The sequence below is a fragment of the Capricornis sumatraensis genome, chromosome 2, assembly GCF_032405125.1.
Source record: "Capricornis sumatraensis isolate serow.1 chromosome 2, serow.2, whole genome shotgun sequence".
In the NCBI taxonomy this organism is placed as follows: Eukaryota; Metazoa; Chordata; class Mammalia; order Artiodactyla; family Bovidae; genus Capricornis; species Capricornis sumatraensis.
The window spans coordinates 182,481,471-182,497,106 of record NC_091070.1 but is presented as its reverse complement, the minus strand read 5'-3'; the positions used below and the strand labels follow the sequence as shown (position 1 = coordinate 182,497,106).

The 15,636-nt window shown below is 36.7% G+C and overlaps 1 protein-coding gene and 1 pseudogene across 1 annotated transcript in view; both read left to right on the top strand.

The window, feature by feature from the left end:
• EFCAB7 (EF-hand calcium binding domain 7) overlaps window positions 1-2,772 on the top strand; it is a 58,956-nt gene extending 56,184 nt beyond the window's left edge. The window contains exons 13-14 of the mRNA XM_068966610.1: window positions 1,427-1,534; window positions 2,629-2,772. Coding sequence (XP_068822711.1) covers window positions 1,427-1,534; window positions 2,629-2,703 — 183 coding nt within the window. The 3' untranslated portion in view covers window positions 2,704-2,772. The remainder of the gene's footprint in view (window positions 1-1,426; window positions 1,535-2,628) is intronic.
• Window positions 2,773-3,062: 290 nt separating this feature from the next.
• Window positions 3,063-4,230, top strand: LOC138070156 (glycerophosphodiester phosphodiesterase 1 pseudogene; annotated as a pseudogene).
• The last annotated feature ends 11,406 nt before the right edge of the window (window positions 4,231-15,636 follow it).

Below are 15,636 nucleotides of genomic sequence, written 5' to 3'. Positions count from 1 at the left end.
TTGTCTTTGTTCCTGGGTGAGATTTACATTATTTTTATGCCTGTCATAAATTTCTTAAAGTGCTTAAGATTTGGCTAAGTACTGAGTCAATGTGAGTGTATATCATGTAACTAACTCTCCTAGTCATAAGACAGGCCACTAGAACGTATACCTTGAGACTGCTTTCAAGGAGTTTAGGGGCTAGTTGTAAAGGCAGAATTAATACTCTCGGAAGAGATCAAAGAAAAGCTATATAGTACTGTTTGTATGTGCAGTAGGAATTCTGCTGTATCTGTATCTCTTGTAGTTGATGCTAGTTGGGACTGTAGAAGTTGGGGAAGGATTTGTGACTAGGGAGGAAGGGAATTGTGATGTGTAATTTGAGCATGTGGTATAGGATTTGAAGGGTAACTAGGATTTAGATAGGCAGAGGGCCGGCCCTTAGAAGCAGAGGAAACAGTAGAAGGAGAAATATGAGTAAGCATTAATGTGAACTATAAATGACAGAATGGGAATAGCTCCTTTGCAGAAGCAGAGAGCTTTATTTGGAGGAGCATTTGAAAGGTAAATAATACAGGCTGAATGGATCCAGATTGTATATGTTATCTTGAAAACAAGATAGAGGAGTCTAGACTTGAGGAAATAAGATAGGTTCCCCAGCCAGTAGATTGCTATCTTCAAATGGATCATAACACTTTGGAAAGTGATTCCTAAGATCCTGCATGTTTCTGTTTCTGCCCTCTGTGTTTTTTGTTTGTTTTTGATTGTGTGTGTGTGTGTGTGTGTGTGTGTGTGTGTATGCGCACGCGTTAGGATTTATTAGGTAGTGGAGGAGAGCCACTACCTTACCTCAGTTCCTCTGCACTTCTATTACCTTCATTTCTCAACCCTCCATCTCCTCTTTTTCCTCAAGGAAAATTAAATTTTTCCACCAAAATGAGGTAATAACATTTTAAAGTTTAACATGTGCCAAGCACTTTAGCGCATTTGCTTCTCACAACCCAGTGAGGTAAGTACTATCCACATTTTATACACAAGGAAACTGAAGCACAGGGATGTTAAATAACTTGCAAAAGGTCACACAGCTAAGTAATAGAGGAGCTGAGAGATGAATTTAAGTAGTCTATAACGTTGCATTGCCCCTGTGTAGTCATCAGGGAGTAACCGCAGGTTCTTTAACAGGATACCACTTTAATTTGTACATTTCTCTCATTTATCAGCTTCATGCTGTTTTCTCTCCATCCTAGAGGCTGTCTATTATCAATGGTCTGTCATCTCAAATATAACTTCTTCCATGATATTCTGTCTAAACTAACGTTTCTGTGTTTCTGTAGAACCCTGTGAAAATCTCTTATCACAAGACTTGCAAAGTGTTTTGTAATTATCACTTTATTTGTATATATTTAGTAAAGAAAGAACTAGCAACTTATGAAATCTTTTTTTATAGTCAGACAATAAAGTGATTATTCACATCAACAATGAGCTGAGTAGAAACTGTGTGAACAACCGAGGCCTCGACATATTTGCAGTAGAAGTGGCACCAAAATCTACAATGGTAATGCACTGTTGTTTAATTAAAGGCTTTTGTTTTATCAGCTTGAAAAAAATTGCTGTTAGTGCTATGAATAAATTTGTAGGTATGAAGTAAAGTGGAAAATTATTTTGTGTGATATTTGTATTAGTACCATCCTGTACAAGAAGATAGGAGACTGGTTCTAATCCAGTTCTAACTATTTGGTTCAGTGATTATGGGACATTCGCTTAACCTCTCTGCTGCAGTCTCTATAAGCGTAAAATTAATGTGATATCACCAGTTTTAGGTACTTCACAAAGTTAATGTAAAGATAAAGTGATACATGTGAAACAGTATTGAATATTATATAGAACTACAAATAGTAGTAATAGTAATTGGACTTTTGATAATTCAAAATATTTTTGTCCCCATTATTAAGATTTTCTAAGGTAACCTAAAAGAGAAAATGCCTCTGAGTGTTAGATAGCCAGCTAAGTCAGGAGCTGAGTAGCTGAAGTTCTGTTAGCAGAACTCTAGGCATCTGATTTAGCCAGGAGTTCAAAGGCAGGGAGAGATCAGTAAACCCTGAAACTAGTCTGCTGCTGCTGCTGCTGCTGCTAAGTCACTTCAGTCGTGTCCGACTCTGTGCGACCCCATAGACGGCAGCCCAGCAGGCTCCCCCGTCCCTGGGATTCTCCAGTCAAGAACACTGTCTAGTGAAGGGAAAAGGGAAAAAGCTTTGTGTTTTTACCTTTTTCCTCTCTGTACTGTCTATGAAATCCTAAAACATTCTAGAACAGGATAAAGAGAATTTATTTTTGCTGTTATTCCAGTGAGGATTTTTAAAAATGTTCTAGGCTTAGAGAGGAAGTAATACTTACTTCCCTTTCTGCCACCCCTTTTTACCCACCTTCACAAATCACAACTATCAGCTACTGTATTACAGTTGAATTAGGGTGGATTATTCTGTTGGAAATCAGATTGTAGATTGCAGGTCCTTGCTAAGGACAAATATCAAAGAATTTTATCTGCACTGAGATATTTTTAATATAGGTTCTAGAAATGTCCTATTGAAAAAGTAGCCCAAAATTATAGTGTATAAAAGGAAAGTAAAGGCTTTCTGTGTTTATGTGCAGGTTTGTCAACATGTAATGCCACTGAATGAACGACAAGAATGGATATATTATTGTGTGTATTCCCTTATATCTTAAACACTATTTTTAAGAAATTATTGTGCTTGAGACTGTCAAACTAAGAATTATTTCAAGTTTGGTTTGTTATTTGCTGATCACTACATGTAATCAATTTAACTGATGTACATAATAATCTCTTTAATTTGTATGCATTTGGATTTCATGTCCTTATTATATACTGTATTATTAAAATAGAAACAATTTTTAATATGTGGCCTTCTTATTAATTTAATGGGATACTTGGCATATTTCATTTGTGACTAATAATTTGAAATTAAATTACAGGTAAACTTTTAAAAAGTAACACTCAATGAATTCTATAAAATCCTATACACTCTTGATGTATTCATCAAAAAAAATCCTGAAATAAAATATAAATGGCTCAGTTGCAGCCAGTGCCTTGTGCTTTATCCCTGTACTCCGGCCTGTCCAAGGAGCCCAGTGGATCCAGGACTCCCATCCTCACCGTACAGTTACAGGCATGTGACTGTGAGAGGACCAGGGAGCTCCAGGGCCCCCTTTCCTTCCTGCTGCTTCTGAGTGGCTGGTGACCCGCAGTCCCTTCACCACTTGCTTCTTCACCAGCAGCCTCTATCTCCTGCTGCACCTCTTCACAGCCTTGAGCATGTGCCCTCCCACAGGGCTCTGCCAGTGCTAAAGCCCCAGGTCCAAGTTTCTGCTGTTGGTTGCGGCAGTCCCAGTGTGTCTGAGAACAAATTTGGACGTTATGTTTACTTCTAATGAGATCACTGTCTTAATGTACAAGAGCACGAGCAGATACGACTGACGGGACTGGTCAATGTGATTTGACCTTTGAGAAAACTAGAAAGTGTAACCCTGCAGGAGATCACAGATCCAGAAATAATTTCCCTAATGAGAAGACCTCTACCCTCAGGAAAGCTGGAGCAGAGTGCCTGAGCCACAATCTCACAGTCTTTCTTGATGTCAAAAGCCATGCAAATACTGCTGCTGGTGTACTAAAGAAAATGTGTATGGAATTTCTTCAACTAACAATAATAGTATCATTTGCTTTTTCTTGCCAGAAGTTATCTATAAGGTGAAACAAACAGATCACAGTGTAGTAATGGCTATTAACTCACAGACCTTGGAACCTTAGCCATGCAAGAGATGGGACTATGATACTCAGTGGACACAATGCATGTTTGTGGTAATGGACATTTCATTTGTCTGAAGCAAATGTAATATCTTTACGGTATCTGTGTGGAATTTCAGGTTTCCTCCTACAAAAGAATTTTGTATCCCCAGACCACTTGAAGAAGTGGTCAACTTAAAGGCATTCAAGTTGTTGCTTGGACTGTTAATACCTTTGATGAAAAAAGTTACCATGAGTTTCATCTTGGTTCCATCTCTAACCCTGACACTTTGTTGAAAGACTGCACATCATTTCTAGGCACCCCGAAACCCCCTGTCCAAGGAAACGTGTACAGGAGCTGCCTGCTGGTCTCATGCAGGGATATTAAAATACCCCTTGTGCTAGCCCACACCCTGGGAGATCAGGTGGCTCACATAAGGGATTGTCAGTAATTGCATTTTTATCTGAACCAAAGCAAAACTCTGTGTTGCCAACATGCTGCATGGAATGGCTGAGTTCAGCCCTTGCTCTTGAAAATCTGGGTCTGCAAACAGGCACAATAGCTCCTACCCTGACCTAGGTGAGGCATACATCTTAACTCAGTGAGGATAAACACATTGAGTTTTGAAATTTGGGGGTACAGATGCAAATACATGAGAAATGCACCATCACTCAGAGCTGACATTTTAAAACTTGCCACACTTTTGTAACTTACTTATTTCAAATATTGTATTCAGCTATGTTATCAGTGTATTGTGGCTGTCAAACTTGTGACAAACTTTAAATCACACACTAAAAATCACTAAAAGGAAAAAATGTGAATGCAGAAATAGCCATTATATACTGTAGTTTTCCAATGAAAATATAATTAAAGCAAAATTTGGAGAAATTCCTTTTGTATTAAAGAAGTCAAAATCTAATCACAACAGTAGGAATATTTTGTTCTGATGGTAAATTTTTTAGTGGATTTACTTGTGAATTATTTTTAATGAAATTATTTTGAAATAATAGGCATTAAATCTGAAGAGCATTTAATGAAGTAGTACAGTGCAGGAAAAACTATATTAAGCAGTTAAAAACTGTGTAGCCATATCTGTAACAGAATACTTGGCTAGTAAATGTCAACTTTTGAAATATGAATACCAGTGTATTATTTTTACCCAGCACATGCTAGCACATAGTTTAAATGTCACTTGGATTTTTGGCCCTTCATTGGATGTCTGTAAAATGGGTTGTCATTATGTAGCAGTTTGAGTTCTTCAAGTGATATCTTAAAAAGTAATGCAGGACTTCGTTGGCAGGCTAGGGCTTAAGACTCCATGCTTCCCCTGCAAGGAGCATGGGTTCAATCCCTGGTTGGAGGAACTAAGATCCTGCATGCCACAGGGCATGGCCAAAAAAATAAGGAGTACAATTCAAAAAACATTTTATTAATTGCCAAATGCCTTATAAGTCAAATAAATGTGGCCCTATATTCTGTTTCACAAAGTGTTGAGTTGCAGGAAATAAATTGTCCGGCTGTGCTACCAAAAGTATGTAATAAAGTTGCTATCTTTGCTCCCAGTTTTAAAAAGACTTTTTATAACAGTATGATAGCTACCATTGGAATATGGAGGCCCAGGAAAGAATACTGAGCACTTAAACATTATCTTCCACCACTGTTACCACTTAGACATACCAAGTCTTTCACTCTTATTAGAGGGGGGAAAAAATCCAGCTATCTTATGGTTCCATCTTCAATTACTCACTTGAAGGGTATTTTGTTTCAAGTTAATCTTTCTTCCAAGTGAATGAAAATCCAAGGGCATCAGCTAGTTAATGAATGTAACTATTCCACTTTGGGAAGTAAATGATTTTTTGAAAGGATTACTTCAGTACTGTGGTACTAGAATATCCAGAAAAGTTTAATTCAAGTCCTGAAATACCAGACTCACAGGTTGATAGTGATTCTTTATTCAACCAAAATATTGTTGATTAACATGTAAGAATGTTTTCTTTAAAGGTGCTGCCTTTTTTGAGGGTAGTTTTGTACAGATTGACTATTATTTTTAGAGGTAACTTTGCATGTTGTTTAATTTTAAAATCACAAGGATTCAACTTATGAAAAAGACCATCTAAGTACCCCCGTCTCTCCTTTGCTGTCAGTCCCATCCCTGGCTATCTCCATAGTATCTACATTAAAGCTCTCCATGATGAATTTTATCTACAAACACTTCCTCAAAATTGGCTTTCTTTCCCATTATTATTTATACATGTTCTCGACTTTTCATCTCTAAGAAAGCTCTCCTTCCCCATCTATCTCTATCATTATTCTGTCCTCCCCTTCACGCGGAAATGACTTGAAAGAATTGTCTGTATTCACTTTCTTAACTCCCATTCATTCTGTACTAGTGATTGTTCCACCAGGGACATCAGTAGTAACTTTCTTATTAAATCCAGTGGATATTTTTAAGTCTTCTTTCCAGTGTTAAGACATAGTTGATCTCTCTGACACCATGCCCTCCAGATTTTCTTCCAACCTCTGACCATTCCTTTTCAAGCTTCTTTCTGACCATACTTCTGTACCTTCTCCCAAATTCCACATCCTCTCTTAACTCATTGTAATTCCTTCCTACTCCAAAATTCTACAGTTCCAATATTTTAAAACCAAATTAGTGTTAAATATCAAATGTTGCCCTAAGTAATTCTTAAATTACTATATTTAATAATTTATTGATTTTCCATTACATTCGTAGTGACCTATTTTTTTAAGCCAGTGACCTTTTTTAAGATCTATTTTTGGTATAGGTTAAATATGAAGCAGAAACTTAATACACCACACTGATCATATTTTGGATATAATCCAGGAAAGTGGAAATGTATTTCTGGTTTTGACCACCAGAGGGTGAGCATATTATTTCCTTATTCATTAGTGTACACATATGCCAGAGAGAGAGAGAGAGAGATACAGAGACAGAAGCTGACTGATAATGTTTCTCAGCAATGGGTTAAATCCTTTATGACTTTTAAGATTGCTTTGGGGAAATCAATTGTATCATATATGTACACACCCATTCTTTTTAGAGAACGGATAAAAAATTATTCCTAGTTTGTAAACAGGATGCTAAATCTTCAGCTCTTTCACTTCTTCATGAAATTACAGTATAAGGACATAAAGAGATAGCCCTGCTAGCTTTACATGGGATTATAAAGCTTATCTTTGCTACTCAGGCTAGTTTACTTTCTGGAAAAAATAAGAACTAAATAAGGATTTGAATTAAAAAGAGGCAAATAACAGAATTGATTTAGGGAAGGTAGATGAGATTCATGCAGAGACACAATTTAGGGGCCAGGAACTAGGAATGGTTGCTGAAAATCTAAAGAGTAAAGGGTTTTAACATATTAACTATGGTTAATTATTATCTAAGGAAGAAGAATAGACATTCTCAATCCTTATGAATAATTCATAAGCTGCATATATTTGTGATATTTGACCCTGTTGATTTGTACTTTAAAAAAAAGTTACTCTTTTTTTTTTTCATTTAAAAAATCCTACGACAAATTGTATAGGGATCACTGGAAAAAAGAAAGTGTGCTGAAAACTAGTTAGATCAACTCATGGGAGGGAAAAGATTTATTTAAGAGTAAAATTAATAATGTCGAAAGGTTTCCATGTTTCTGAGTTTGTTATATCTGTAGTGAAAACAATGTGTTCAACACCATGCACTGAATTTTGCTATGTTCTGTTACGTTGCTTTTTTCCTATAGTTCAATACAACTAATGTTTTATCAAAAATTTATCATTAGTGTTTTTCAACCGGTGGCTTCATTTTTTTTCTTCTTAAGTAATTAAATTTTAACTAGTTAAATGTCATTTCTAATTTAATAATGAAAGCAACAAGAAAAATGTAACCAAATTTACTTAAAGATTTGGATAGCAAAGTTTTCTATTCTACAAAGAGAAAAGGTGGGTAAGTGGCTATATGTAGCTCCAACTCTGATTAAATACATTCTCTGTCACCCTGCTTATTTAACTTATATGCAGAGTACATCATGAGAAACGCTGGACTGGAAGAAACACAAGTTGGAATCAAGATTGCCGGGAGAAATATCAATAACCTCAGATATGCAGATGACACCACCCTTATGGCAGAAAGGGAAGAGGAGCTAAAAAGCCTCTTGATGAAAGTGAAAGAGGAGAGTGAAAAAGTTGGCTTAAAGCTCAACATTCAGAAAACGAAGATCATGGCATCCGGTCCCATCTCTTCATGGGAAATAGATGGGGAAACAGTAGAAACAGTGTCAGACTTTATGTTTTTGGGCTCCAAAATCACTGCAGATGGTGAATGCAGCCATGAAATTAAAAGACGCTTACTCCTTGGAAGAAAAGTTATGACCAACCTAGATAGTATATTCAAAAGCAGAGACATTACTTTGCCGACTAGTCAAGGCTATGGTTTTTCCTATGGTCATGTATGGATGTGAGAGTTGGTCTGTGAAGAAGGCTGAGCACTGAAGAATTGATGCATTTGAACTGTGGTGTTGGAGAAGACTCTTGAGAGTCCCTTGGACTGCAAGGAGATCCAACCAGTCCATTCTGAAGGAGATCAGCCCTGGAATTTCTTTGGAAGGAATGATGCTAAAGCTGAAACTCCAGTACTTTGGCCACCTCATGCGAAGAGTTGACTCATTGGAAAAGACTCTGATGCTGGGAGGGATTGGGGGCAGGAGGAGAAGGGGACGACCCAGGATGAGATGGCTAGATGGCATCACGGACTCAATGGACGTGAGTCTGAGTGAACTCCAGGAGATGGAGATGGACAGGGAGGCCTGGCATGCTGCAGTTCATGGGGTTGCAAAGAGTCGGACACAACTGAGCGACTGAACTGAACTGAAAAGCTTACAAAGAAAGAATCAGAAATACTCTTAACAAAAATTTATTTAATTTTTGATACAGGCCAAGCTCTTCATCTTTGAGAGATAGTTTGTATAGAGAAGTATCCTAAATTCTTCCCACGGTGCAATTCTAGCTTCTTCAAGTAATGCATCTTATATTTGTACATAAGGAAGTGTTTAGTAAAACTGGATGGCCAACTGTTTTCCTATCCTGAAGCACTTAAAATAGGAAGAATATACTTGAGGTCAAAATCTTACAGATCCTAATAACATGAACACACTTGTAAACTCTGGTTCATCCATAATTAGATTATTTCAGCTTTTCTCCACCCAACTCTTTAATCTCCTCCCTCCTGTACAAGACCTACACCATCATTTGAAGTACTCAGGAACCAATGGGGAATTAAAATGATTTCAGCATTTAATCAACCCACCTGTATTACTAGATATCTGGAGGGTCATCCTTGAACAGTCAATTCAGGGAGATCCACCCATGTGCCAGGACCCAACTTAACCATAAAATCTACATCAAAGACAAACAGATATCCTAAGCCAGTGTATCCCAAAGGAATTGTGTAGTGATCTCATTAATACAAAGATGTGAAACAAAGCCTGTGAATATGTGTTTCTAATAAGCTTTTGGTGATACGAGTACTTCTGGACTGTGAACATTTTAAATAGCAAATATCCAGGGCTAGGCAATATTCAGAATTCTACAGCTGCGTTCCTCCCAAATTTTCCCATGGTTTGTTCCCAGCCTACTTATTCTCTTCTCCATGACCCACTTTTATATGACAGTTCACCCAAACTCCCCTTTTAATAACTATTGGTGCAGTCATGCAGTTTGCCACATTGTCTATTTCTCCAGTCACCTCAGATCCACCCATGTACCAGGACCCACCTCAGTGGAGATTACTTCTTGTAATCTTTGGCCTCTAGAATCCCTTCCTTCATTTTGACATCACCTCCAGAGTTTCTTATCTAGATAATAAGAGTGTGAGAAAGAATGAAGTACCAAAAGGGAGTTTAAGATAGGAAAGGTGTCTTTGGGGAATCTGAAATCCATCTGAGAGTTACCAGATAATTAAACCTAAAATGTTATCAACACAAGCTTACAAGTGTAAGTCAAGTGATCAATCTGTGCTTAGGAGTTGAGAGAGAAGAGAAAGTAATCCCAGTAGACTAAAGTAGGGGAGTTTTACAGGAAATAGGAGAGAGAAACTCTACTTTAAAATTTGTGCAGGGACTAGATTGGTGAAATGGTATGGGGATAACGAGAGGGAATAATGTAAGCAAAGGTGCAAGGATAGAAAAGTTTAAGTAAAGGATGTGAGGAGATCACTGAGTACACCCATCAGAGAAACACAAAGGGTTGAAGTTCCTGGATGGCAAGTTAAAAAAATTATTTATATTCATTGGGGATGGAAGGCATTGAGGTTATAGATGGGCGTGAAATGACTAGGATGACCCTGCTTCCCACTGTGCCTACCACAGTTCTATTTTATACCACCCAGCAGGAGTAATTATAACAATTATTAATATCCTCCTTTTCATCGTTCAAAGTTACCCAGTTTGAACAACAAATTATACAGTCACCCCAGACATAATGAAATTAGTATTTCACTCAAATGGATTAGAACACTGGTATGCAGCGTGTGGTCCCAAGATGTGTGATTCACAAATGGAGAGGAAAAAAAAATACATAACACATTTCTAAAGATATACATAGACGTTAAAAAGAAGACCAACATAAAATGGTTAGAAGTATGGTACATTCCCCAAAATTTAAAAATAGTATTTTAAAATTTCTTTTAGAAACAATTGGTAAGCATTCAATATTTTATACATATTCTTAACTTTATTCTTTATTTTACAATTTACCTTAAATTCAAGGCCATCTTAAATTCAATTATCTATATGAGGTTAGTGTCAGCATATAATATAAATACAATAGTGCCAGTTACAGAATACCAGCATTGTAACCTTTTTGGTAATTACAGATATAAATATGCAGCATTACTAAAAAGTACATATCTCTGTCTTTTATAAACATCTGTTGCAAAAATTGTTTGGATTATCTTCTTAAAAATTGTTTTCTTCCTAGCAAAGCAGTAACAATTTTGGAAAGTCAAGTAGACTGGTGACCAGTATACAAGGACTTACTAATACAATTAGCAAGTATCTAGCACATGTATTATTTACAATACAGAAGTAGTAGACATGATCTCTGTCTTCAGGAGAAGAAAGAGCTGAGGAAAAGAATTACATGGTATCTTATTAAGAGTAATATTAAATCTTAAATTAGTATACACTGATCATTAAGCATAAACTAGTGGTGAGGTAGGGTATGGGAACTGAAGAGGGAAGGGAAGACATGCTCAATCTGAGGGGAGAAGGGCAATAAGATTCTCTTGGAGGCTTGAAGGAATGAAAGAAGTGTGGTTTGAAGCCAAGTAGTGCTTTGATTTGTTTTCAGTCATGCAATGTAATATTTTTAAAATTAAATAACGGGAAAAGGCACCTTTTGATAACTATTAAAGGAAATGAGTCATAGACTTTAAAATATTGTGAAGTGCTGTACTAAAATGAGATTATGTTTGATAGGACCAGTTTGGACAAGTTAGAAAGGTTAGTGTGGCTGGAAGATTTAGGGAAATGAGCTAGAACTTCGACCTTGAAAGGATAAGAGGGATTCCGAAGTTGGGGAGGGGAGGAGGGTGAAGAAAGTTTCAGGCATTTTCTCACGTTTTTCACTTTTCTTAAAATTAGTTATTGATTGCCTAATATGTATAGAGCATTGCTTTATTTACTACATATACAGAGGTGAACAAGCTAGACTTTGTTCCTGCTCTCGTTAGATAGTCTATCAGGGAAGATAGATTGTGAACAAATATTACACACTGGGCCTTTAACACACATTTTTAAAAATGTTTCATTCTTCATGAGGCCCTTAAATCTTTCCTCAATCAAGAAGAAATTATTACATGTCTTGCACTTCTGTTTTACAACTAAGACCTTTTTTCTATAAAGTTTTAATTCTGTATTAAAATAATTATGTGACGTTATACATGTCTATTAATTTAGCACATGTAAAACTTCATTTAACCACCACCACAGTCAGGATACAGGGTAGTTTCAGCACCAAAAACTCCCTTGTACTATCCCTTATCGTCACATCCTCCTCTCCTCCCAGCTCTATTCTCCCAGTTCCTGGCAATCACTGATTGTTTTCCATCACTATGGTTTTCTCTTTTTGAGACTGTCATATGGGATCGTGTATTAGGTACCCTTCTGAGACTGGATTTTTTTCATTCAGCATAATGCTTTTGAGATTATCCAAGTTGGTGTATCAATAGTTTGTTCCTTTTATTGGTGAGTAGCTTTTCATCATAAAGGCGTACCATAGTTTCTTCATTCATCTGCTAGGTTATTTCCAGTTTTCAGCAATATTAACAGAGCTGCTGTAAACAGGCAGGTATAGATTCTTCCGTGAATTAAGTTTTCATTTCTCTAGGGTAAATACCTGGAGGTTAGATTACTGTATCATATGTTTAAGCGTATGTTTGACTTTTTAAAGAAACTGGCAAAGTGTTTTCCAGATTGGCTCTACTAGTTTGCATTCCTACCAGGTATGTGTGAGAGTTCCAGTTGTTCTGCCACCTCATCACCACTTAGTTTGTCAGTATTTTTTATTTCAGTCATTCTAATAGATGTGCGGTGTTATTTCACAGTAATTTAAATCTGCATTTCCCCACTGGCCAATGATATTGAACAACTTTTCATATGTTTCTTTACTATCTGTGTAAATCCTCTTTAATGAAGTATCTCCTAAGACTTTGCCTATTTTAAATTGAGTCATTTTCTTACTGTTGAGTTTTGGGGATACTTTATAAATTCTGGATACAGTTTTTGTTGGATATGTGATTTTCAAATATTTTCTCCTAGTCTATAGTTTGCCTTTTCATTCAAATTGTGTCATATGGAGAGCAAGTGTTTGACTAAGTTCAATTAATCCATTTTTCCTTTAATGGATCATGCATTTGGTGTCAAGACTAAGCTGTTGCCTAGGCTTCCCTGGTGGCTCAGAGGTGAAGAATCCACCTGAAATGCAGGAGATGGGGGTTTGATCCCTGGGATGGGAAGATGCCCTGGAAATAGCAACCCGATCTAGTATTCATGCCTGGGAAATCCCACTGACAGAGGAGCCTGGTGGGCTACAGTCCATGGGTGGCAAGGGAGTCAAATATGATATAGTGACTAAACAACAACAAAAACAATTTCAGAATCATTGACTACAGATGACTTTAACTTTTATTCAAATAAATTTTAATCATTTGAATAATTTACAGGTATAAATAGAGTAAATTTTAAATAGTTTTCTATTACTGACGTGTAGGAACAAGTCATTTTAGCAAATTATAAATAGATCAAAATTTAACATAATGAACTAATTCTACAGCTGCAAAGAACCCATGATTTAGGTTTAACAAAAGAACAAACATGATATTTGCTGTGTTGTTCAGTATTAATTTGTTTGGGAATGTGGAATCATCAATTGTTAATAGTTACCTGACAGCTACAAATAATTGAAAATTCTTGTAGAAGATTATCTACAATGTACCTATTTCATGAGATTTCTCATCGTTGAGGGACTGCCTTACAGGCCAGGAAGAACTCTTAGGTAGGAGAGATTTGGGTCACCATTCTAGGCCTAAACTGGAGACCATCCCAATATTCCTCAATACATAGCGTTACACCATTACTTGACACCACCAGATAGGAAGTTGAGTGTACACAGAGTTGTGTTTTATTTTTAAACAACAGTATGACAGTACATATTTTTATTGTATGCCATATAGGTGCTGGTTTCTAAGGCCTGTCTATGTGGTGTTAATGGATTGCTTTTCAGTATTTTTTATTTTGATAATCAGTTTATGGTAAGTCATATAACATGTTAAATGGCTAGTGCCACTAATCACCCACTTCACTATCCAGTGTTTCCACTGTAAACTCTATACATTTTTTTCATTATAAATTCCATATGCATACTATTTGGAATTTGTTGAAGTCATCAAAGATTGCTATCCTATAGTAAACATATTTCTTTAAATCATTATAGTTGAAATGCAAATGATGATTTGTGGAAAGTGAAGGTAAAGCTACCTTAATGAACACTGTATTTGGAAATGGAATTTGACCAAGCATTGTACACTTATTTAGCAACAATTTAACCAACCTCCTGTTTATATGCACATGTATATGTAAATAGAGAAATCATTCAACTCTTTCACAGAATCGCCAACTGCTTGTTCTTGACCTAGATCAAACCTAACAAAATTCAAGATAATTTGGTTTAGGAAGGTTTCTAAATGGCATGTTAATAACTTACTTAAGAAGCAAATCTTCAGGCTTCCCTGGTGGCTCAGGGGTAAAGAATCCACCTGCCAGTGCAGGAGACATGGGTTTGATCCCTGATCTTAATTGCTGCGGAGCAACTAAGCCCGTGCACTACAACGATTGAGCCTGTGGGTCTAGACTAGCTGGGAGCCACAGCTATCGAGCCCATGTGCTACAACTACTGAAGCACTCAACACAGCCAAAAATAAATAAAATTATATTTTAAAAAAAGGAGTAAACCTTCCTTGCCTTTGAATCAACCTAATAGGTCTGAATTCAGGTTTATGGATGGTTAGATGGCGTATAGAAGAAACACATCTAAATCTTCCTGCTGGATTGATGTTCCTAAAGTTCTCTTTCAAAGTTAAGACTTTATCACACTGCAGTTCTTGGCCTTTAAATGTTGAAGTATCTCAGAGCTTGGTGTTGGACTCTTTTTTCCCCCCCTATATTCTCTCCCTAGGTGACCTCATTCATCTCATGTTTTCAAATGCTATCCATATGCTAATGGGATATAAATTCATATCCCTTGACCAGGTCTCATTTTTAAGCTCTAGACCTCTATGTCTAAAACCTTACTCGATTACTTCTCTTGGAGGCATGACAGGCACCTCAGACCCTGCATATCTAAAACAGAATTCATGACTATGCCACACTACCCTCCAACCCCACATTTTTTATAGTGGTTCCAGTCCCAGATTGCCAGGAGACACTACTCCTTTTCACCAGGTGTATACCCTATTCATATAGTTTATTAGTAAGTTCTGTTGACTCTACTTTCTGCAAATCTCTTGAGTCTATTCACTCCTATACATCTCCATTGACTTCCCTCTAGTATAATCCACCCACGATGGTTTTCAACTTGCCAATCTGGTTTCACTTCATCCACTTTCTTTTACTCATCCACACAGCAGACAGAGGGATCTCTTAAAAATGCTATTATGATCATAGTATTTCTCTGCCTAAAACACTTTTGGCATGCTACAACAGGGATGCGACTTGAAGGCATTTTGCTATGTTAAATAAGCCAGACACAAAAGAAGAAGTATGGTATGATTCCCCTTATATGAGAATGGAATAACCAAATTCATAGAGACAAAGTAGAATAATGGTTTCCAAGGCTTGAGAGGGAGGAATGAGATATTATTATTTAATGGGTACAATGTTTCAGCTTGGGATGATAAAAAGGTTCTGGAGATAGTGGTAATGGTTGTGTAATTAAAGTACTCAGTGCTGCTGAATGTGCTTAAAAATGGTTAAAGTGGTGATTTTTATATTATGTATATTAAGGGAGGGGATATTTGTATACTTGTGGCTGATTCACATTGCTATATGGCAGAAACCAATATAACATTGTAAAGCAATTACCCTCCAATTTAAAAAAAAAACCCTTTTGGTTGCTTGTTGCTATTATGATAAAGATTCCAGTGTTTGACACCATCTAGAAGGCCAGACATGATCAGGCCCTCTATCCCTCAGTTTCTATGTTACAGTTACACTGATTGCACTTTACACACTTACTGTGTAAACACAGTTACACTGATTGCAGTTTAAATCTCTGATGACACAGAATTTCCTTCTTATTT